Source organism: Mytilus edulis, chromosome 13 (genome assembly GCF_963676685.1).
Source record: "Mytilus edulis chromosome 13, xbMytEdul2.2, whole genome shotgun sequence".
NCBI lineage: Eukaryota > Metazoa > Mollusca > Bivalvia > Mytilida > Mytilidae > Mytilus > Mytilus edulis.
Window position 1 is genome coordinate 63,273,150 of NC_092356.1, and position 22,347 is coordinate 63,295,496.

General features: G+C 31.8%; 2 protein-coding genes across 2 annotated transcripts in view; both read right to left on the minus strand.

The window, feature by feature from the left end:
• Nucleotides 1-22,347, minus strand: part of LOC139499901 (uncharacterized) — a 107,328-nt gene that overhangs the window by 29,540 nt on the left and 55,441 nt on the right. The window lies entirely within an intron of this gene.
• Nucleotides 2,215-16,198, minus strand: LOC139499903 (uncharacterized). The gene is made up of 8 exons (XM_071288533.1): nt 16,089-16,198; nt 14,094-14,144; nt 13,642-13,683; nt 11,756-11,942; nt 5,944-6,029; nt 4,616-4,702; nt 3,865-3,879; nt 2,215-2,555 (listed from the first exon to the last, which is right to left on the minus strand). The coding sequence occupies exons 1-8, from the start codon at nt 16,138-16,140 to the stop codon at nt 2,299-2,301; spliced, it is 777 nt and encodes a 258-aa protein (XP_071144634.1). The 5' UTR covers nt 16,141-16,198; the 3' UTR covers nt 2,215-2,298.

The window sequence follows — 22,347 nt, forward strand, 5'->3', positions numbered from 1 at the left end:
TTGATATCTCATGCTGATGGCTGATAACTACATGAAGTTGTGAAAAAAGGCATGTTGTGATCGATTTTACGATTCTCCCCTAATCTAATGTAACTATCATTGCTGTGTTTCCTTGTAGGCAATACGAGTTTGTTGACTGCTTTATCCCTATTTATGACATTTTTACCCATTTTGTTCAATATAATGGAATGTGATGCGGCTGTCATACCAGCGAGAGATTTAGCTAGCTTTGAAACCAGGTTCAATCAACCGTTTTCTACTTTAGAAAATGCCTATACCAAGTCAGGAATATGACAGTTGTTATCCATTCGTTTGATGTGTTTAGGCTTTCGATGTTTCCAATTAATTAGAGACTTTCCGTTTTGAATGTTCCCCGGAGGGATTTTACTTTTTGCTGAAGGCGATTTGCATATTTATTGAAATCTAACATTAGTGAGGACGATCAGTTTCAGATTTCTTTACCACATACTTGATATGTTTTAGTTTCTCTAGATACTTTTCACAAAGTGTGTCGGTGACATTAAGAGTTACATTTTTGTCGATATAGAATGTTACAGCTATTATTTTTTGTTAATCTACATTAATTTTTTGAACTATTGTTTTCACTATTCTTGTTGTAAGTGCTGTTTTCGGTTCTTCGTTTTAAGATATACAAATGGACTTCTGACGTTGCTTTCATTCTTCCTAACATCATTTTAATGAATATTAAGGAAATAAAATTGAGCTTCTAACGATTTATATAAAATGCAAAATACGGGGACCACAAGTAAAATACTTTTTTTTAAATTCAGGGAAAATCTTTCATCTGTAGTAGATGTGCTTTTTAACTGACTCTTGTCGCCGTACTTGTTGTTTCTTCAATCGAATACATACTTGTATTGTTCTAAAAGGAAAGATCGCCGTATAGATATATAAGAACAAATATCAACTGATCGTAAAGGTAGTCAGCACTTTTGTGTTGACATGAATAATGATTATATGGTCATAACTTTCCTGTTAGAAAACTTTGAATTTTTCGACAAACTTAGGCTTTTCTCATCAAAGAAATAGATTACCATAACCGTATTTTGCACAACGTTTTGGAAATTTAAGTCCTAAATGCTCTTCAACTTTGTACTTGTTTGGCTTTATACTATTTTGATCTGAGCGTCACTGATGAGTCTTATGTAGACGAAACGCGCGTCTGGCGTATTAAATTGTATTACTGATACCTTTGATAACTATTAACACTATTAACACTGTGTGCTAATTAATTTGTAGGGATTTTACATGTACAACGGGCAAAGTTAACTAAACGTCAGGTATTAAAACGTAATTAAATTTAAAAAAAAACGAGCTCCGGGGACAATTGAAAACGGAAAGTCTCTAATAAAATGATATAATCAAAACAGCAAACACAGGATCAAATCAAAGGGATCGAAGGGATAACAACTGTCATAGTCCTGACTTGGTACATGCATTTTTTATTGTTGAAAATATTGGATTGAACCTTGTTTCATAGCTAGCTTAACTTTTTCCTTGTATAAAAGCCGCATAAAACTACGTTATATTGACAACGATGTGTGAACAAAACACAAAACGCAAAATCACTCAAAAATATCAATCGTAAGGCCCCCAACATACAAAGTCTATACAGTATAGTCAGCTATAAATGCCAGTGTAAAACAATTCCAACGAGGAAACTAACATCTTAATTTATGTAAAAAATAATTACCAAAAACAATAAAACACTCAAATATAGCTTTGAGAGAAATCTTAACAGTCACTTAAAATTTTTCTAGTTCAGCGAAGGAAAATAAATAATTGTCTAAAACAAGTTTGCTTCTAAACGATATAACGTATATGTGAGATACAAATAAAAAGTCAAATCACACAAATACCGAAACCCGCAAATCTCTATACAGAAAGTCCGTAATCAAATGACAAAATGAAAAGATCAAACACATAAAACGAAAAGATAACAACTGTCATATTCCTCACTTGGTTTTGACATTTTCGTACAAAGAAATTTGTGGATTATACATGGTTTTATAGCTAGCCAAACCTCTCACTAATATGACAGTCGCATGAAATTGACAACGACTTGTGAATAAAACAAACATGCATATTAGGTAAAAATGTACAAACAAATGGTTTGCTATTGTGAAATATGACGAATGAAAGAAAAAAACCAACAAGCAGGAAATCAACAACAAGAAAAAAGAGAATAATCACTTTATTAGTATTTTATTGCAACACGCTCAATGAAGGTATACTGGATTTCTACATTGATTGTCGCCGAGGAAATCAGTAGTACTGTCACCGAGGATATTGGTAAGAATATCGCCGAGAATATCGATAGGATTGTCGCCTAGGAAATCGATTCGACCGTCGCCGAGGATATTGGTAAGACTGTCGGCTTGATAGTCTGTAGGACGGTTGTAATGGATATCCTATGCTACCCGGACATTCCTGTGGTATGTTTCCCTCTGTGTAACAAACAGAACACAGTGTGCAGTTATGACAGCATGTACATTGAGGTGGTGCTGTACATTCAAACTCTTTGTCTGCAGGACCTGAAATACGTATTTATTATATTGATATCTTATTGTGTCTATATTTGTGTCATTTGTTGTGTATTTTTATTTGGCAATTATACAGTATTTCTTAATATACGGTCTGATTATATTCGAATGTTTTATTAAAATGAATACACGCATTGTTATGAAAACAGTTCTTAATAATAGAAATTCACCAAACATTTTTAAATTTATGCTTTAAAATTAGTATACACCGACTGGAAGTCCTTAACATTGAAATACACACAATAATGATAATATATACATATACATATTATCATATTGATACAAGTGGATTTTCGGATTTATCCAATCGAGATAATTTAAATTATCAAAATGTTCGAGCACTTAAAAATTCATATTTTCGCTCTCTGGATTGGACAAATCCGATATTCCACTAAAAACAAGTGCAAAACTGTTTCTCTAATGATTTAAAAATAAACTTTCATTTTTTGTTAAAAAAAATCCCCGTCTGTTGATTTTTCTACAAAATCACCTTTTTCTAATAAATGCAATGAGACAACAAATAATAATGCTTTGCACGAAGTTTCCCGTTGATAAATGTACAAAATGTCCTATCTCTAATATTCATTATCTTTTTTGTTTTGTTACGATTGCAGTTTAAAAATGTTATAATTCACATGGCTACAGATGGGGTTATAAATCTTAATACCTAGTAGCATTTTTAATTCATCCAGTGACCTGATGAAGGTTATGACATATTAACTCATCCAATCATCTTCTGAGAACACCGACAACTGCATGTTGATTGATTTGTGTTGTACATTGGGAGCGGAAAGGTTCAAATTACCACATTATGAGTAACATTTTGAAGGAAAAAAAAACGTTTTATGAAGTTCATAACTCTATTTTTATACTGGACTTAAAATTTTGCATTTTGATTTAAAACATTTTGTTACTATGGGGATATTTGACATTGATTATCCCTGATGGTAATCTAAAACAGGTTTTGTTAAAGATGGTTCATGGAGATATCAGCGCTACAACTTAGTTTTATGGCTGCCATTATTTTCACCAGACGACATCAGCGAATGTCAAACAGCAGTTACTTATCTTTTCGAAATGCTATCACCGTCTTATTTTAATTGGTATTTTAACTAGTTGCATAATCTTAAACAGCGAGTTTGCTTAAGGAACGACGAAGCATCAATTATCAAATTTATAAAAAAAATGGGTTGACACTGACGTTGTTTTAAACTCATTGCAAACTCTACTCGAAACGCCTACGCTTCCATGAGATCACCAGCGGCAGTTAACCTTAATAAATAAATATAATATTACTTACGTGGATTTCCAGATTCTGCAAAATATCGTAATACATGTATATGATGTACTTTTTTTTATCAAAGGCGAAGACATGATTCGGTAACATATTTCAAAATGCAAGAAGTTCACAAATATAGTAATATTACATAAATGTGAACGTATAAACGGTGTAATATTAATTTAAGACCGAACAAAAATATTCAAGGTTCACCATTTACTTGCCCCTACACATCAAGTAATATGCTACAAACTTAGATAAATCCTACGAAAAATGGCATCTATCGACAAAAACTTGCAAATTTACTTTTTGTAGTAAACCATCATCTAAGTTATACAAGTGAACACAACGTGTATCAAATGTGAGTTTCCCTAAGGGTGACTCCGACGACCGGCAGTAAAATGCTTGCCAAAGTTGGGCGTCCGTTCGGCTGTGCGGGATGCAGAAGTTTGCAGCCACGTCCGGTCGGAATAGTAATATTAAATCCAATCCCTCGTGTAAGTGTAAGCTCTTTCCACGCAACAATTTTTGCAAAAAATCTTTGAGGGGTTCGTATGTGACCTGTTTCAGTCCATATTCAATATATCCTCATTTTCCAGTAGCAGTCCAAATTTCCACGAACGTCATATCTATTACGAGACCTACCTATTATATTTATTGTTAATGTGTCCTTGTCATGACCATGCATTGGATATTTGCCACGGGAATTTAATATAACAGTGCTTTCTAACTGTAGAAAATATTGATCATTTATTTCATGAAGTGTTCTTACCCACAAGTACAAATTTGAAATCTGCAAATCCACAAATGTCGCATATATCATTGAAAGGATCAGTTTTGTTTGGAATTATCTGAACTTCTGCAAAATATCAAAGTTCAATGTTATACTAATTGTATTTGAAAATATATAGCAAGTTATTAAAATCACCCATAAACATGCAACTGATATATCTCTTAAACTGGATTTTGAATTCAAAGTAGAATAACAAAAAAAATCGAACAAAAATTCGGTATTCAAATGGCAAAATCAAACGTTCAAACAGTTATATTCCTCACTTTCTACATGCATTTTCTTATGACGAAAAAAGTGGATTAAACCTTACTTGTTTTATATAATAATCTTTAATTCAAAATATCTCTTTACCTGAACATCTTTTTATCAATAATTGTATCTACATTTAAACTCTGTTTGCAAATTGAGATTTGGAGATTTTCAATGACGGATTCACAATACACATATATAAATAAAGTAATTTACGTGCTCATATTAGCATATTTGTGAGGTTATAAATGCAACAGTACATGTAGTTAACCGCTGTTCAATAGTTATAGTCAATATATTAAGCGAAGACAAATTCGGATCAAAAACCAAAACCGATTGAAATATATCAACTATAACGTAGAGAAAAATAACATTACAACAGAAACACGAAAATGCTTCAAAAGTAAACGCCAACATAGATTAAAACGGACTTTTTGATAAAAACGGCCATATTCCTTTCTTGCTAAATGGAACTTTTAAATCATATTCAGCATCTTGATGTTGAATGCAATATAGTGTACAGACACCAGTCTTTAAGGCTAGCGTTAAACATTTATGTTGCCCCATAATTATCGTTTGACAGGTAATTCATATTTATCAGGTATATATCTAACCATAACACCATTGTTTGTAGAATTAAAACAGTTGTCGACCTTTTAACGTTCATTGCAGGTATATATTGACTTAACATTGGACATGTATTACAACATGTATCATTTATGCATTTTTCCTTAGTCAATTTTTTAGATTCAATGCTCATTTCGTAACGTTTTCATTTTGTCTCAAATTAAACAATAAACAAATAATTAAATACAAGTTAAAAAAAATAAACTGCCGGTTTGTAAATAATATGTTTAATAGCTTTGAAAGAAAGCATATTTCGACTTCCATACATGTACGTTATATAGAATGTGTGTACCTAAGATAGCATAAATTACTTCCCCAACATATTCAGTTACTTAGCATCTCAAACTACAGAACAAAAAAAACATTTAAAACGATTATTGGATAAATAAATGCTAATTTCAACTAATTAATGAATTGATATTTAAACTCACCGCCATCATGAAAGAACATCTTTACAGGATTATCTCTGGGGTTGTACGAAACAACAACACAAAAGAAGGTATTTAATTCCAAAATCCTAAAAAATCAATTTTCAAATATTGAACATGATCTTACATTTCACGAGGAAGACTAGAAACCAGTAAATATTTTCTTTTTAAAGATCATGCATTTGCTATTTTCTCTATAACGCTAAATAGATTGATTTATATCAAGTTTGAAAGGAGAATTTAAGAGTAAGCACATAGTTTTGTAATCTAAACTAGAATCTATATTAAACTAGATAATTTAGAATTTCAAGTAGTCATCTTCCCATTTTGGTAGCAGTGACAAGTCCTCTACTCCATCATGGTTTTTTTTCTACATATCTAAATCAGGCATGGAGTACATTTTCCCAATTAATTGCATGTAATTTATAATGCAGCAGTTTTACATTACACATGTTACATGTTAATGTAATTTAATGCATTACTTTACGAAAAAAAGTTGTGTAATTTCATGCATGATAATGCATAACAATGCATTACATTAAATTACATTACATTGCATCACATTACATTGCATTACATTACATTTCATTATATTGTATAACATTGCATTAATTTTTTATTATTATCATTATTATAATTATTATTATTATTATTATTATTATTATTATTATTATTATTATTATTATTATTATTATTACTATTATTATTATTATTATTATTATTATTTTTATTATTATTATTATTATTATTATTATTATTATTATTATTATTATTATTATTATTATTATTATTACAGATAAAGTCTCTTTTAACAAAAGTTAAAGCATCCCTAATGGGTTATGATATAAAGCAGGCGACGTTTAAACTGTAAATATAGGCAACAGTAGTATACCGCTGTTTGAAATTCATAAATCGATAAGGAAAAAACAAACCCGGATTATAAACTAAAACTGAGGGAAACGTATCAAATATAAGAGAACTATGACACAACAGAAACACAACATTAAAATGTTACATACAAAGAAACGAACTATAACATAACAATTGCCATTTTCCATTTTCCATTTAAAAGCTGCTGTTTTAACTCATTTTGGAAATAAATCAACTCCTTCAGGTTGAGAACTTTTTCTTGCTTTCTATTTTGTTAAGAAATTGATGAGAATTGAACATGCTTTACCAACTATGTACACATTTTTACGTCATATAATAATTATCAAACTGCTGAAATATAAGAAATATATAGATATAACGAGATGTGGTTTAAGTGCCTATGAGATAACTCTCCATCAAACTCACAATTTATAAAAGTTAATCATTATTGGTCAAAGTACGGTCTTCCACGCTGGGCCTTGGTTCACAACGAGCAGAAAGCTATACAGGTTCCCAAGATGACAAGTGTTAAACCATTCAAAGAGGAAAACCAACGGTATTATCTATACACAGGGAAAAAGTATTGCAACACCATATTGAAATACACAGATTTTTTTTTTCTTTTTTAAATAATAAAAAAACACTCTTTAATAATATTTGATATGATTTATTGAACAAAAATAGGTTAACATTATTTAAATTTCAGCTGAGTTGAATCAATAAATCTCGAGTAGATAAATTCTAATAAAATTAACGGCACCAATTTTCTTGCACCAGATGCGCATTTCGACAATACATGTCTCTTCAGTGATGCTCGTGGCCAAAATGTTTAAAAATCCAAAGCTTATATAAAAGATGAAGAGCTATAATCCAAAAGGTCCAAAAAGTATAGCCAAATCCGTGAAAGGACTCCGTGAAACTGTTTCTAATCTGCACGTGCATCTACTGTAACCATAAACAACAAAACAGATGTTTTAGTCTGATTATTTTTAGATAATCATGTTTGTAAATTTAAGTCATGTGAAACACATACCTATACCATAATCGATTCACCTCCAAATACGAAATATTAAATGATGTTTCTTTCGGCATTTGCAGTATTTGATTATCGCAACACACGCACTCGAATTTCAACCACTTACAACATTTTTGATTGAAACCATGTGTTTGGTCCGCCACAACACTCAACTGCAACACGATGGCAGATTAACGGCATGCGAGCAGCAGATATGTCGCTGAGACTAATTGCAAGTAATGTTTATCAAAACAATCATTGCCACATGTGGAGCAGGATCTGCTTACCCTTTAGAAGCAGATGAGATAACCCCAGTTTTTGATGGGGTTCGTTTTGCTTAGTAAGTTAGTTTTCTATGTTGTGTCTTATTTACTTTTGTTTGTCTTTTTTATTTTAGCCATGGCATTGTGAGTTCATTTTTTTATCTATGAGTTGAACTATCCCTTTGGTATCTTTTCTCCTTCTTTTGTCATCACCATTCCACTTTAAGTCGGTTTTGGAATACAAATGAAGCAACAAATGATGTTAAAAACCTATCAAGATCAGGAAGACCCCCTATTATACAACTAGGGAAAACCAAGCATAATAAAGGTTTGTCAGAGAAACTCTATTTTCAAACAGTACAGTCAGTAAAAGAGATTGTTTCCATACATGAGATTTTCAATAATAACTGTTCGAAATCTACTCAAAGCTGCTGGTGATGACAAGCAACAAGAAGACCAGTAAGAAGACCTTTATTACGAACAGACATTAAATAGCCCGTATGCAATAGTGCCGAGGTCTCCAACGTTGGAATTTAGCGTCTTGGAGAAAGATTGATTGCTCCGATGAAGGTCGGTTTATGTTGTACGTGGTTGATGTCCGATTGCGTTTTCATGGATTATAATGCTAGGCCACATCATTCTCATGCTGTCATTGATTATCGGCGTGGGGAGTTTATAACAACGCTTCCTTGGCCTGCTTGGTGCCCGGATTTGTATCTGATCGAGCAAATATGTATAACTGGATGTAAATTGCCCGAAGGAACTCTCCTGTTCAGACACTTGGTTGCGGTTACCTCAGCAACAAATTCGTCGATAGGTGGCCGGCATGAAAAACGTTTAGAGGCGGTTATCTGTGTAAATGGAGGTTACACCAAATATTGATTCTTTGGCCTATAACGAACAATCATGATAGGAACAGTGATTTCAAAATATATTTCTTATGTTCGACTGCAGATAAAGTTGTTAAATGCATTTACAAAAAAAAGACTTAATTTTGTTATCAAAATTGTGGTTATTTACTAATCGAACATTTTGTTCATTCATGTTTTTAACATGTTTTGATAACAATGTATCATTAATCATGTTCCAATATCATTATACAAGTATTTTATCATATTCTTTGAAAAAAAGAGACTAATTTTCGACGTTTTCAAAACTCATGTTGCTGCAATACTTGTTTCCATATGTATAACGAGAAACACTTACGAACCACTCAATAAACGACAACCACTGACAATCAGGCTCCTGACTTGGGACAGGAGCAATCAAAGGCAGTAGGTTTAAACGTTAAAAAGGTACTAAACCCCCATTCCCTACACAATAGTATAGCATCACAGCATAGAAGCACATACTATAAAATATCAATTGAAACGTCTTAATTCAATCAAAAGACATTTCAACACAAACAAGTAAACATACCATGCGGTATGGGCTTTGCTCAATGTTGAAGGCCGTACTGTGACCTATAGTTGGTAATGACTGTGACATCGTACAGATCTTCATTTTTATACACACTGAATAAATAGATTTGATCTATGACAAAACGTTTTTCCATAAAATAATGGGGTAAGATGTTAAACAATATAAAAAGCCAACCGTTACATTGAATAACATGCTGTCAAATGAAACAATGTACACATGTAAATGAAAATGAGTTTGTTGTAATAACATAAACGAGTGATGCTCGTAGCCAAAATATTTCAAATCCAAAACTTATAAAAAAAAGGTGAAGAGCTATAATCCAAAAGGTCCAAAAAGTATAGCCAAATCTGTGAAAGGAATCGGAGCTTTGCATGAGGGAGATACATTCCTTAATTTTCAATAATTTCTAACATTTTGATACAGCAAATTTAAATAACACAAAAAAATCCGTATTTTCATGCCATAACCGAAGCACTGGCTATTGGACAGGTGAAACCCTCGGGGACTAACAGTCCACCAGCAGAGACAATGACCAAGTGGTAGTAATTATATTAACGGTAGCATTTGTCGTTGCACCAGATGCGCATTTCGACAATACATGGCTCTTCAGTGATGCTCATGGCCAAATATTTTAAATCCAAAGCTTATATAAAAGGTCAATAGCTATAATCCAAAAGGTCCAAAAATTATAGCCAAATTCGTGAAAGTAGTCAGAGCTTGGCGTGAGGGAGATAAATTCTCTAATTTTTAATAATTTCTAACATTTTGTAACATCAAATTTTAATAACACAAAAAAAAACGTATTTTCATGACATAACCGAAGTACTGGCTACTGGGCTGTTGATTCTCTCGGGAACTAACAGTCCACCAGCAGATGCATCGACTCCGTGGTAGTAATAACATTGACTGTACCTATTTTTCCTGCACTAAATGCGCATTTCGACAATTAGATAATACATGTCTCCTCAGTGATGCTAGTGAAAGGTATACAGTAAAAGCTAAATAAAATACGGAAACATTTTAAACAAAATGAATAATTTTGTTGTTCATAGTACGAGAAAAGATGTGTAAATTTTATAGTCATACCAAACACTTATGAAAGGTGGTATATATTAAAAATAGAAAGACGAGATATAACACTAGATACCAAACAAAAACCATTACAAATTGTTTCAACAGGTCAAATTACCAAGAAAGTGCAATTTGAGAGTACTTGCAGTTACTTAAAAGAGAAACAAAAGATACCAGAGGGACAGTCAAACTCATAAATCGAAAATAAACTGACAACGTCATGGCTAAAATAAAAAAGGATTAACAGACAAACAATAGTACACATGACACAACATAGAAAACTAAAGAATTAACAACAAGAACCCTAACCAAAAACTAGGAATGATCTTAGGTGCGCTGGAAGGATAAGCAGATCCTGCTCCACATGTGGCACCCGTCTTGTTGCTTATGAGGTAACAAATCAGGTAAATAGTTTGATTCGGTAAGTCACATTAATGAAAGGGAAGGGTATTGCAGTTTCGACGTAAGGAACATATTCGATATCATTTGTGAAACGGTAATTCCATAACAGTCAACCAACTCGTGATGGTGTCCGTAAAATTTAGGAACAGATGATTCTAACTTCACCAGTTGGAACTCCTGATTTAATAGATACCTGTTCAAATCAAACGTTTCTATTTTGATTCGTATGCTTAGTACATGACTTTCCTCTACGACATTAAATATTGTAAAGTATACCAGATATTTATTCGTCATAATTTAATGAATTTGCTTATCAACCAAGCTTATTATTTCAGTTTGTTACTTAATGTCAAGAAAGAAAAATCATTTTATTAATTGAGAATGTTCGTTAACCGAATTATTTAACTTTTAATAAATTTCCTGTTTACAAAACTTTGAATTTTCGAAAAACTAAGGATTCTTTTATCCCAGAAGTAGATTACCTTAGCGGTATTTGGCAGAATTGTTTTTGGAACTTTAGGTACTCAATGCTATCCGACTTTGTACTTGTTTGGATGTTTAAATGTTTTGATCTGAGTGTCACTGATGAGTCTTATGTTGAAGAAACATGCGTCTGGCTTTTTTTTAAGTTTGTTCATGAGTGTAATTTTTTTAAATGATCCGTCGCCCTGTAAGATTTATCATTGGCTATTATCGAGACACACTCACAACTTCACACAAATACATTATTCTCATGACAAACAAAAATCGTTATAAAATAAAACAAACCTACTTCATAACAATAAACCGTCCTTTTGATTGAAAGCATTGGAACGTGTAGTTAGACCTCCCTAAAGTCGAAGTTTTTCCATCAGCAAAAAAAGTCCATTTTGAGGCAAACGTAGTGTGTCCAAATTTGTACACATCAAATATTTTGTTCCTCCATGGACACGGAAATGTACAAGGAGAGTGAGTTGTTCCTATAAATGTAAAATATAAAGAGAATGATAAGTACAATTTAGAATTTCTCGTTATTAATTATATCAAAGAAATAATTGAATAAATGATATAGTACGAAATGTGGTTTATGGGCTAGTGATACAATGACATGTATTCATCAAAGACAGTAATACGTTATTGATACTGATATCGTTTTCGTAATCATCATAACAAACTTTATGTCAAATTGAAATCATAAACATGTCAAATATGCATGCGCACTGTTGAAATTACAGGAATTGAATCAAAGATTATCGAACAAAACATTATGCTGTTTTATAGTGATTTGAAGGACATTGCAAAATAAGGTGTTCATTTGTTCGTCTTTTAATACAGAAAACATGCATAAATGAAGCTATAAAACTATGTGTTAATTTGAAATCATCTCTACATAAGTTTAACGGACGCCGTCAGTACCTGATTGTCGGAAATAGAATATCTGTTTCACAGATGATATCGAATGTGTTCCTAATTTGGTTACTGTATATCTACATTAATCTTACCTCCTATACATTTCTGGGAATGTGATTGGTTAAAATCGCCCTCGTGAAGACAGTGTATATGATATATTAAGTCAGAAGGGATGCGGGCTTATCTCATACACAAGACATATGTCCGGGAATTAACTAACATAAGCAATTTGAAATGTGCCACAATTGGAGCAGGATATATACACTATTCCTGAACACCTGAGCTAAGCCCTCCCTTCTCTAGGTAGAATTCTTGTTGCCCAGTCTTTAGTTATATATTAACAATATCATATACTCTTATGGATTTCATGTGAAGTCCTGTACAACACTTAAGTGTACTAGTGCTGCGACCAATTCTTACAAGAAAGTTTAATAAACTACCTTTGGACACATCGTAAAAGGATCATACAAGAGAAAAGCATAAATTTGTAACTAAATGTGACAAGTTTAGAATACGTCTACTATGTGAAAAGACAGCACTTATAAAAGGCGGTAATTGAATAGGTAGAAAAATAGGGTCACCATACACTCGTTCTCGCTATATATAATTGACAAAATAATGTAATAGTATAAATATTAATATTAGATGTAATAGAAAGTTTTAATATCAATATTGTAAACAAGTTTTACATTGAAACATTTTTTTTATTACATATTATATAAGCTTCAATATAACAAAAACACCATGGTATGTACAAAAACGAAATTGATAGTGGTGGGCACTTAGTAATTTTCAGAGAGAAACCTCTGTAAAAATTGGTGATGGAGGTCAACAGGTTTTACAGAAACTTTTCGAAATCACCACATTTCATCTCCCAAATAAATTATATATTTTAGAAATTAGACGTGGTACCATACGTTAAGCAACAATGAGCAAAGTCTATACCGCATAGTAAGCTATTAAAGACTCGAAATGACAAATGTTTAACAATTTAATCGAGAAAGCTAGAGGTATAATTTATGTAAAAACAAATGATAAACGAAAAACAAATATGTAACACAGAAACTAACGAAAACAAGCATATAACTTGCACAATTAGAACAATACGGTAGTAAAGATATTAACAGGCACACAACTCCAATCCTTACCATTCTTCAATATCCCTAAACATACAACCAAAACAAAGAAAGTTTAAAGATGGCCAGGAAGTTTATTCAGATGGTTTATATTATAAAAATCTCATTGTGTAATAAAAGCTTTATATCTTACGATGTGCTTCCGTCTTGTATGTTTTCCTGTTTCCTGTTCTGCCTGCAAAATATCGATTTTTGTTATTTAAAAAGACGTAGCTACTGTGTTGCTTCACCACAAGTTTTACGATAATGTTTTGTCAGTCACTATTTCAAAAGCATGAAAAATGTACTTCTGTGAACAGTCAATACTTCACGCCACAAAACATGTAAAACCCAAACTCACATTGTAATATTATTAATTGATTGTCCTAGTTAACTTTTGTTGGAGAAAAACAGTAGTTTTGTTATATTTCATTTCGCTGTTTTTCAAAACTCTGCATATTGATAACAACAGGTGTTTTAAGTTATTTAAATGTAGCTACATTTCAATCCAGTGTAAAACATTTTTCATCTTACATCTATTCATCATTTTTGTATGTGAATTATTCTAGCAAAAGGGGAAAGTCTTTGCTTACGTTTCTTACATACCTTGGTCTTTTAGCGCATAATTCGAATACCTCATGTATCTTGAAATATCCGCTGCAAAACAATATCGATTTTAAAAATTGTGACGTACCAATAAAAATGATCATACGTTTGGTGTGTTAGAGCTTTTTATTCTGCAATTTTTGAGAACTTTTCGTTTTGAATTTTGAGATAATTTGTTTTGTTTTATTTTATTTTTGTTATCTCATGAATACCACATCAACTGTTTTATTTGAACTACAAGAAAGTCGTATCAAAGATGCCGGACTATTGTTTTTACCTTACACACGAGTTTTATTCATAGTTCAAAGTTGAGAAGAATGGTGGACGTACAATACCTCAAGGTTTCAAAATTAGAGCTGAGATAGTATATCCGTTGGGTAAAAACTCTGCAGTTAGAACCATATTTTTTTTTTAAACAGTTAATAAAAAGTAAAATTATTAAGATACTGATGGCAAAACCAAAAGCTCAAACACATCAAACGAATGCATACCAACTGTCATTTTTCTGACTTGGTACAGGCATGCAATGACCATAGTAATTATATATTTCATTACAACACAGAGGTGTTGACTACTGTGTTTATCAGAAAGTTTGTTAAAAAGTACTGACTATAAGTGACAGATTTTCAAATTGATATCAGCCATTCAGAGCAGCACTATATTCCTTTATAGAATGTAGAACTAAATCAAGACTGCAATCTGTAACCAGTTTAGTAATTTAAGATGTACGATTTTAATGAACATGAATTATAGGAATTTGAATATAAGGGTTAAGTAAAATTACAAGGAATCAAAATAGTTGTAATAAAAAACAATTATGGCATTGACATTAACAACTCAGATTAAATTGTCAGTTGCAGTCTAATCTCATCTAATTCAAACATACATTAACTTTTTCATGTTGTTTTAAAATGTCCTCTTCAACATACTTTTTATATCAATCATGTCTAATAATAAATGGATAAACTTTAACGTTTAAGAAAAAAATCGAAATTTATTTTCCAAGTTAGAAGTCTCGTATTCATACTTAAAGAAAAACTCAAAAGATGTTGGACATTGTAGAGTGTTGACAATTGTCAAAAATAGATGTACACAAATGTTTTATTGGTTGTGCAGCAAGAACGCATGTCGGGAGAAGTTGACATACAGAAATTCAATCTTGCAAACGCAGAATAAAAAAATAACAGCCGATGGTGAATTGGAAAACAGATTTTGATGTAAAAGGTCTTTTCAGGACCCTAAAAGTATTTGAAAACGAATCTTAATTATTGTGACATCATAAAACTATGGTTTAACTGTGGTCAAGATCAACTTTAGATAGCACAGTTATTAAAACTTAACTACATTATACCATAGTTTGTTGTTTTATTCATAAGTTTAGTAACAACTGTATAGGTTAATGAAAAAAACAACATCAAACTAGCTGTCAGATAACTGTGAGTACTCTTAGATCTGTTCATTGTCTTTTTGTGTCGGGATGTATAAGTTCCCGGCCATGTTCACTTTTATTTTTTGTCTATCTGATGAGTTGAGCCTTTTTCAACAGATGTTTATAGTTCGTTCTTATGTTGTACTGTTATACCACTGTCCCAGGTTAGGGGAAGGGTTGGGATAACGCTAACATGTTTAAATCCGCCACATTATTTCTGTGTGTGGCTGTCCCAAGTCATGATCAGGAGCCTGTAATTCAGTGATTGTCGTTTGTTTATGTGTTACATATTTGTTTTTCATTCATTTTTTTTTACATAAATAAGGCCGTTAGTTTGCTCGTTTGGATTGTTTTTCATTGTCTCATTGGTGCCTTTTATAGCTGACTATGCGGTATGGGCGTTGCTCATCGTTAAAGGCCGTACGGTAACCTATAGTTGTAAATATTTGTGAAATTTTGGTCTTTTGTGGATAGTTGTCTAATTGGCAATCATACCACATCTTCTTTTTTATAAATATTCACATATGTGTACATTCTATTGTTTTATAAAATGTAAAATTACTCACCAATTATCGCATCTATCATTATAAAACTGAACAACAATATAACATGTTTCATGTTTCACTTCTATTGCAGCAATGCATTTGTTTAAGATTGTAAGAATTTACATCATAATACAGATGTCGGAAAAAAAAAGTTGTCAACCTCATGAACACCTAAATTATGTAAATGAATTTACATAAATTTGTCAGAAACAAATGTTATTTCATAAAGAACACGTTCAACGACCCAATGTTTTTTGTTAATCAGCATAAATTACATGTTGTTTCAGCGTTATACAAACATGCATGAAAACAAATTAAATTTTGACACTTCCTGATACTTGAACTTTTAACTTTATATGTAAAAGCTTTGGTAAGCAGCTTAACTTAATATTCTACCTAATGTTGAACAATTGATTATATAAATATTTTGTGAACCAAGTTAAGATGTTTTAAATCATGATTTTAACCCATCTAAATAAAGTCTCACTTATTTCATCGTTCGTCTACGATTACAAATCATTAATACACATACTGGTACATAGACCCGATACGTATCAAATCCCTAAATAGTTTTGTACTGCCTTTCCACAAATCATTTAGCATTTCGTGTCGTTAATAAATAAACTCATCAAATATACCAAGATTAAAGCACATTCAGATGTAACCAAAAACTCTCAGTTGTATTTTATCTAACAAACTGCAAAATATCCTTGATATCAAATTAATTCATTGTGATAAAGTTGTGGATAATGTTTTTTATCGCTATTTTACGAATTTTCCCTTTGATCTTGTTGACTGATAATTTTCTTCCTTGGTGGAGTCGAATGATATGAAAATTATCGCTAGGAATTAAACTAAGGACGCACGTGCCCGTTTGCATGAAGTTATTAACGTCGTCATAGGCAAAATAGCGATTAACAGATTATCATTGGTCATCTCAACTCAATTGCTTTATTGCTTTGGCCATACTGGCCCATGCGAGAAAACAAATCTCGATGAGATGATCACTGATAATCTGTAATTATTGAACATATCTGTATCTTAAAAATAAACTACCGTAATAAATCATGTGTTTTTTCAAAAATTTTAAATCCAGGGGTTGGCAATTACGGTGTAAAGTAAGAAAATATATGATTTCTATGATTAACATGGTAGATATAGAATAGACTGGTTTACATTAACTGTCTAATATCAATGAGTAATAGAGGGTCGAAAGATACAAGAGGAACATTCAAATTCCAATATCGAAAATAAACCTCAAGGCATACACTGGTACACAAAATACAACATCGATAACTAAAGACTGAGCAACACGAACCCTGCTAAAAATAGGGGGAAAACTCATGTAAGTCGTTAAATACACAACACACTAAATAGCTTGCCAAATAAGATATATACACCTTTAGGTCAACAAGTTTCTATCACGTGTATATTAAGTATTTGATTGCCTCCAGTTTAAACTGCACATTTATCAACTGTTCGTTCTAAGATATAATTTGCATAAGTACTAACAGGCAATACGGTGAATAACTGCATTTACGAATTATTTTTTTCTATGCAAACGTAACAGTGTGGATGCTTCATTCTTCGTTTTACTTAGTTCTTAGTTTTCAATGTTTTGTCCAGTATACAATTAAAAGAATGTTTCTCCTTTTTATTTTTAGCCATGGCGATGTCAGTTTATTTCCGATCTATGAGTTTGACTGTCCCGCTCTTATCTTTCACCCCTCTTCGAAATTGTCTCTAAACGTGTTCCTAGAGGCTAATTTGAATGTTACATAAGCCTATGTTACATAGCTCAGTAGTTGCAAGAATACACTTGGGAATATGGAGATGCTGTTTTCTTGTTCCGTAATTACCTTAATAGTTATCAAAGGTACCAGGATTATAATTTAATACGCCAGACGCGCGTTTCGTCTACATAAGACTCATCAGTGATACTCAGATCAAAATAGTTATAAAGTCAAACAAATACAAAGGTTAAAGAGAATTGAGGACCCAAAATTCCAAAAAGTTATTTAAAAAAAAGCTACGGTAATCATTCCTGGGATAAGAAACCTTAGTTGTTCGTAAAATTCAAGGTTTTGTACCAAGAAATTTATAAACCTTTATTGTGCTAATATGTTAACTTTCTTCGTTTCTTTTGTTTATATTATTTAAGTGTTTCTCTGTATCCGGCCTTTCGTAAATGAAAATAATTTTTTTCAGTTAGATACACTTTCCAAAATATGTATAGAAATGCATGTTGGTTCCAAAAATTAAAACGTTGGAATTCTTGTCCGAAAACACGTAGATTTTTTTTCTCATTACATTCGTTTATATTTCTTATTTTCATACTTTATTTGCATTTATTTTTTTTTTTTTTGAAGGCAAAGCACATCTCTAGCGTAAATAAAAGTATCATAGATAGAAGAAGCGGGAGATACCAGAGGAACAGTCAAACTCATAGATCGAAAATAAACTGAAAACGCCATGGCTGAACATGAAAAAAGACAAACAGACAGATAGATGATTCAAGTATAACAAGTGAGAGCTGTATCAATTTGTTTTCAACTCGTGATTTTTAAAACTCGTTTGACATCTTTGGTTCCTTTTTCTCATATTTATAATAGTGAGTTTAGCTTTAATGTATATTAATTTAGGGTCTTTTCGTGGGAAATTATGATCGCCTTGTTTGGCTACTCAATCTGTCTCGGTTTGCTTTTTGCGTTCCCGTTTTGATTAATTAGTCCTCTGATGATTGGTCGATAATACTTTCAGTTAAAATATGATCAATATACGAAAACATGGAGTATAAAGACTAAAACTTATTTACTATGACTCTGTTACATCTGCATAGTTGTTCCTAAAAACTATATGGTTATGAGTAAAACATGTTTGGTTCGAAATATTTCGGACGAAAGAAATCCATGAAGTCTCATTTTTAATATTAACATACAGTTTTAATATATGAATTTAAGACATATTGTGAACAACCGACAAATAAATGTCGATAGACCGCAGACGTCGAATAAAGTTTATAAAATAACAAAACAAAAACAATATTTTAAGATCGGTTTATTAAAAGATTTTTATGGATTTTAGTAATACTGCCGGCTAAGTAATTGAAAAGCCTTTCGCCATTGTAAACGATTATTCTCTAGTCTAGAAAACTTCTTAGCATGTTGTCTTGAGGACTTGTATGACATCCGTCTTGGAAATGTAACAGACAGCTGCTTATGATATTGATGTCTTTTACTACCTGGACATTCCTGTGGAATAGATCCTATGTTATCACATACAGAACAAACTGTGCAGTTGAGACAGTGGGGTGGTGAATTGCATTCAAATTCTTCGTCTTTAGGACCTGCAAAATGTATTTGTTATTTTGAAATATAATTATTTCTTATTTTTATTTTCATATCACTTTATTAAAGTGTGTAAAATTATGAATGGAAATATGAAATTTGTCAAAGAGACAACAGCCAGACTAAAAAGCAGACAAACTGCCGCAGACCACCAAATCCCGCACCCAGAGTTGGTCCTAAGCTGTTCCCTAAAAAATATTGTGTACTAGTTCAGTGAAAATGTCTTCTGCAATCACCTTCTTTATTGACTTTATGATAATGAGAATGTTGTTATTTTAATGAACGCACACTGAACTGAATTCTTCGAATTTTGTATACGCCTAGCAGAAATCGAAACAGGCAATATATATCAATAAAAAACACTTGGTAAATATTAAATGAAATGCAAACATCATTGATCAATACAGTTGTCTAATATAATGTATTAATTCACTAATATATATATATATTATTCTAAAAACCATTTAATCGTACGAACGTGGAAATCCGGCTTCTGAAAAAAATCTAAATGTGAATATGTATCGATAATGTGCATTTTGTTTTTAAAATAACAATTCCAGGCTATATCGATTGGACAAAAAATCCCAAATAAACCTAACATAACATTCAATCTAAAATTAAAAACTCTTGAACATTTCTAGAAAAAGAAACTCCCTTCCTTTGAATAATTATAGATTCGAACTTACACTTTATCAATCATATATCTGAAATGTCTTCAATATGTAAAAAGATTACCTTTATAGCTGTTCGATGTGAGCAAAGGCTCCTTGTTGAAGACCGTACTTTGACCTAAAATGGTTTTTCTTTTTACAAATTATGACTAGGAATGGAGAGTTGTCTCAATGGCACTCATACCACATCTTCTTATATCTAAATGAATGGGTTATGAGAATTTCTGGTCACTTAAGCCTTTTTCAACTGAATTTTATTGTTTGTTCTTATGTTGAACTGTTACACCACTGTCTCTTGTTAGGGGAGGGTTGGGCGCCTGCCAACACGTTTAACCCCGCCATATTATGAATGTGCCTTCTCGCGTCAGGGGCCTGTAATTCATAAGTTGTCGGTAGTTTCTATGTTACATATTTAATTGTTCTTCCTTATTTCTTACATACATTAGGCCGTTAATTTTCTCGTTTGAATGGTTCTACATTTGTCACTTTTCGGCATTTTATTGCTACCTTTACGGTACGGATTTCATTGTAGAAGCCTGTACGCTGACCTATAGATGTTCATATCTGTGTCATTTAGTCCCTAATGTCACATCTTCTTTTTAATAGGTAGGTTAAAACGATACTATTCATTCATTATTTAGAAATTTAAGTATTGTGCAGTAACTGTGCAGTACTGTAGCGAACAAAAATCTTTTAAAATGATAAAGATTAAAGAAAGATCTCTTAGATCTAACTATAAATAGCTCCTACGAAAAGCTGATAGAAAAGTCAAAACGAATAAATTGAATTCCAACAATAGTACAATCACCTGCATAATTTAAGTGATATCCAAATTCAAACGTATAGTTTACGATCACATGTAAACTGCCGTATTCCCGAGAGTCAGAACTACCAGGTATGGTTTGCAATCGTTACACGCTACAATGCTCCATAATATGAGAATATGGTTAAATTTATCATGTTTATAGACTGTACTAGTTTAGCAAATTAACAAACTGTATTAATTAACCAATACGGTAAAAAAAAAAAAGTAAATATTTGAGCACACTGTGCCAAATGTATTGTCGGTGGAATATACTTTTAAATACAATATGTTATTCTGATGTGAACTTTTATTTTTGCAGAATTCGCTCTACCGTATTGTTACTACATTATTGTACGTTTCAACGAATGTATTGAAACTTGCCGTGCAGTGATTATTATTAACCATGAAATATATCTTCACATCAGAAAAGTACGGAATAAAGTTTTTAATTAATCTGGTATTGTATTCCTTATAGGGGTCACATAATGTCCCGAATAACTAGTCCTTTGTTGCAAACTTCAAATAAGTCTTTTAAATATGTAACGCTAATCATTTGATTTAGAACCATATTGATATTTTCTGATAGGGGACTGAAACAACTCTCGCTAACGTCAACTGTGAAGTAATTTGAATTGTTGAACCACATCAAAAACGAATCGCCGGATTTGTCGATAGGATAAAATCTTCCCTATAAAGAAGGAGATGATATATGTGTCAAATTCGTTGTCTCACAATTCTCCCGATTACTATATCCTAAAATAAAGAATAAAAAATGTTCACTGAAGGAACAGATATAAAAAAGCAAGCAAACAGAATTTGGTTATTTGGTTTAACTTGTTTACTTATTTTATAGTGCTGTTTTTATTGTAAAGAACGTAAATCCGTCACTGATAAATGTAAACAAATAATAGAATTGACTGTCCCAGAAAGAGTCCGTGAGAAAAATGTTGGGCGTTTGTGTTCATGATTAAGGTAAATCTAGACAATATTTTCGAACGCACCAGATGTATGTACTTTTTTTTCTACCACTTGCCAAAATGACTTCCCATTTTATACATATACTAAAAAAGAATAGTAGTTTAAAGCAATCCTGTTCATTGTTGCATTGAATTTAATGGTGATTTTGGGGCAATAACTTCCATATGTTTGCAGACTTAAAACAGATTTACAAAACGTCTGTTCGTTTGATGAGTTTTATCATTGGATTCAGCCATTTGATTAGGGACTTTCCGTTTTGGAGGAATTTTACTCGGAGTTCATTTTTTTTGGTATATTTTTTTACTTTTTACATAACCTTTATAATAGAAAAAAAACTTGAGATGAGTTACTAAAGTTGAGCGCCTAGAAAGTTGTAGTTGATTCTAAGCTTTTTTAACCAATAGCTGTATTTATACACTTGTTTGATAAGGAAATAATTGTTTGAATTGCATATAAAAATCCTCTATCTATTGAGAACA

What these genes read in the sequence shown, in the direction of transcription:
- LOC139499903 (XM_071288533.1), bottom strand. Translation starts at nt 16,140, where the DNA reads ATGAAACATGTTATATTGTTGTTCAGTTTTATAATGATAGATGCGATA. An exon ending in GGACGGTTTATTGTTATGAA is followed by an intron (nt 6,030 to 11,755) that starts GTAGGTTTGTTT and finishes TTGATTTTTTAG; the next exon opens with GATTTTGGAATTAAATACCT. An exon ending in GATGTTCTTTCATGATGGCG is followed by an intron (nt 4,703 to 5,943) that starts GTGAGTTTAAAT and finishes GATATTTTGCAG; the next exon opens with AAGTTCAGATAATTCCAAAC.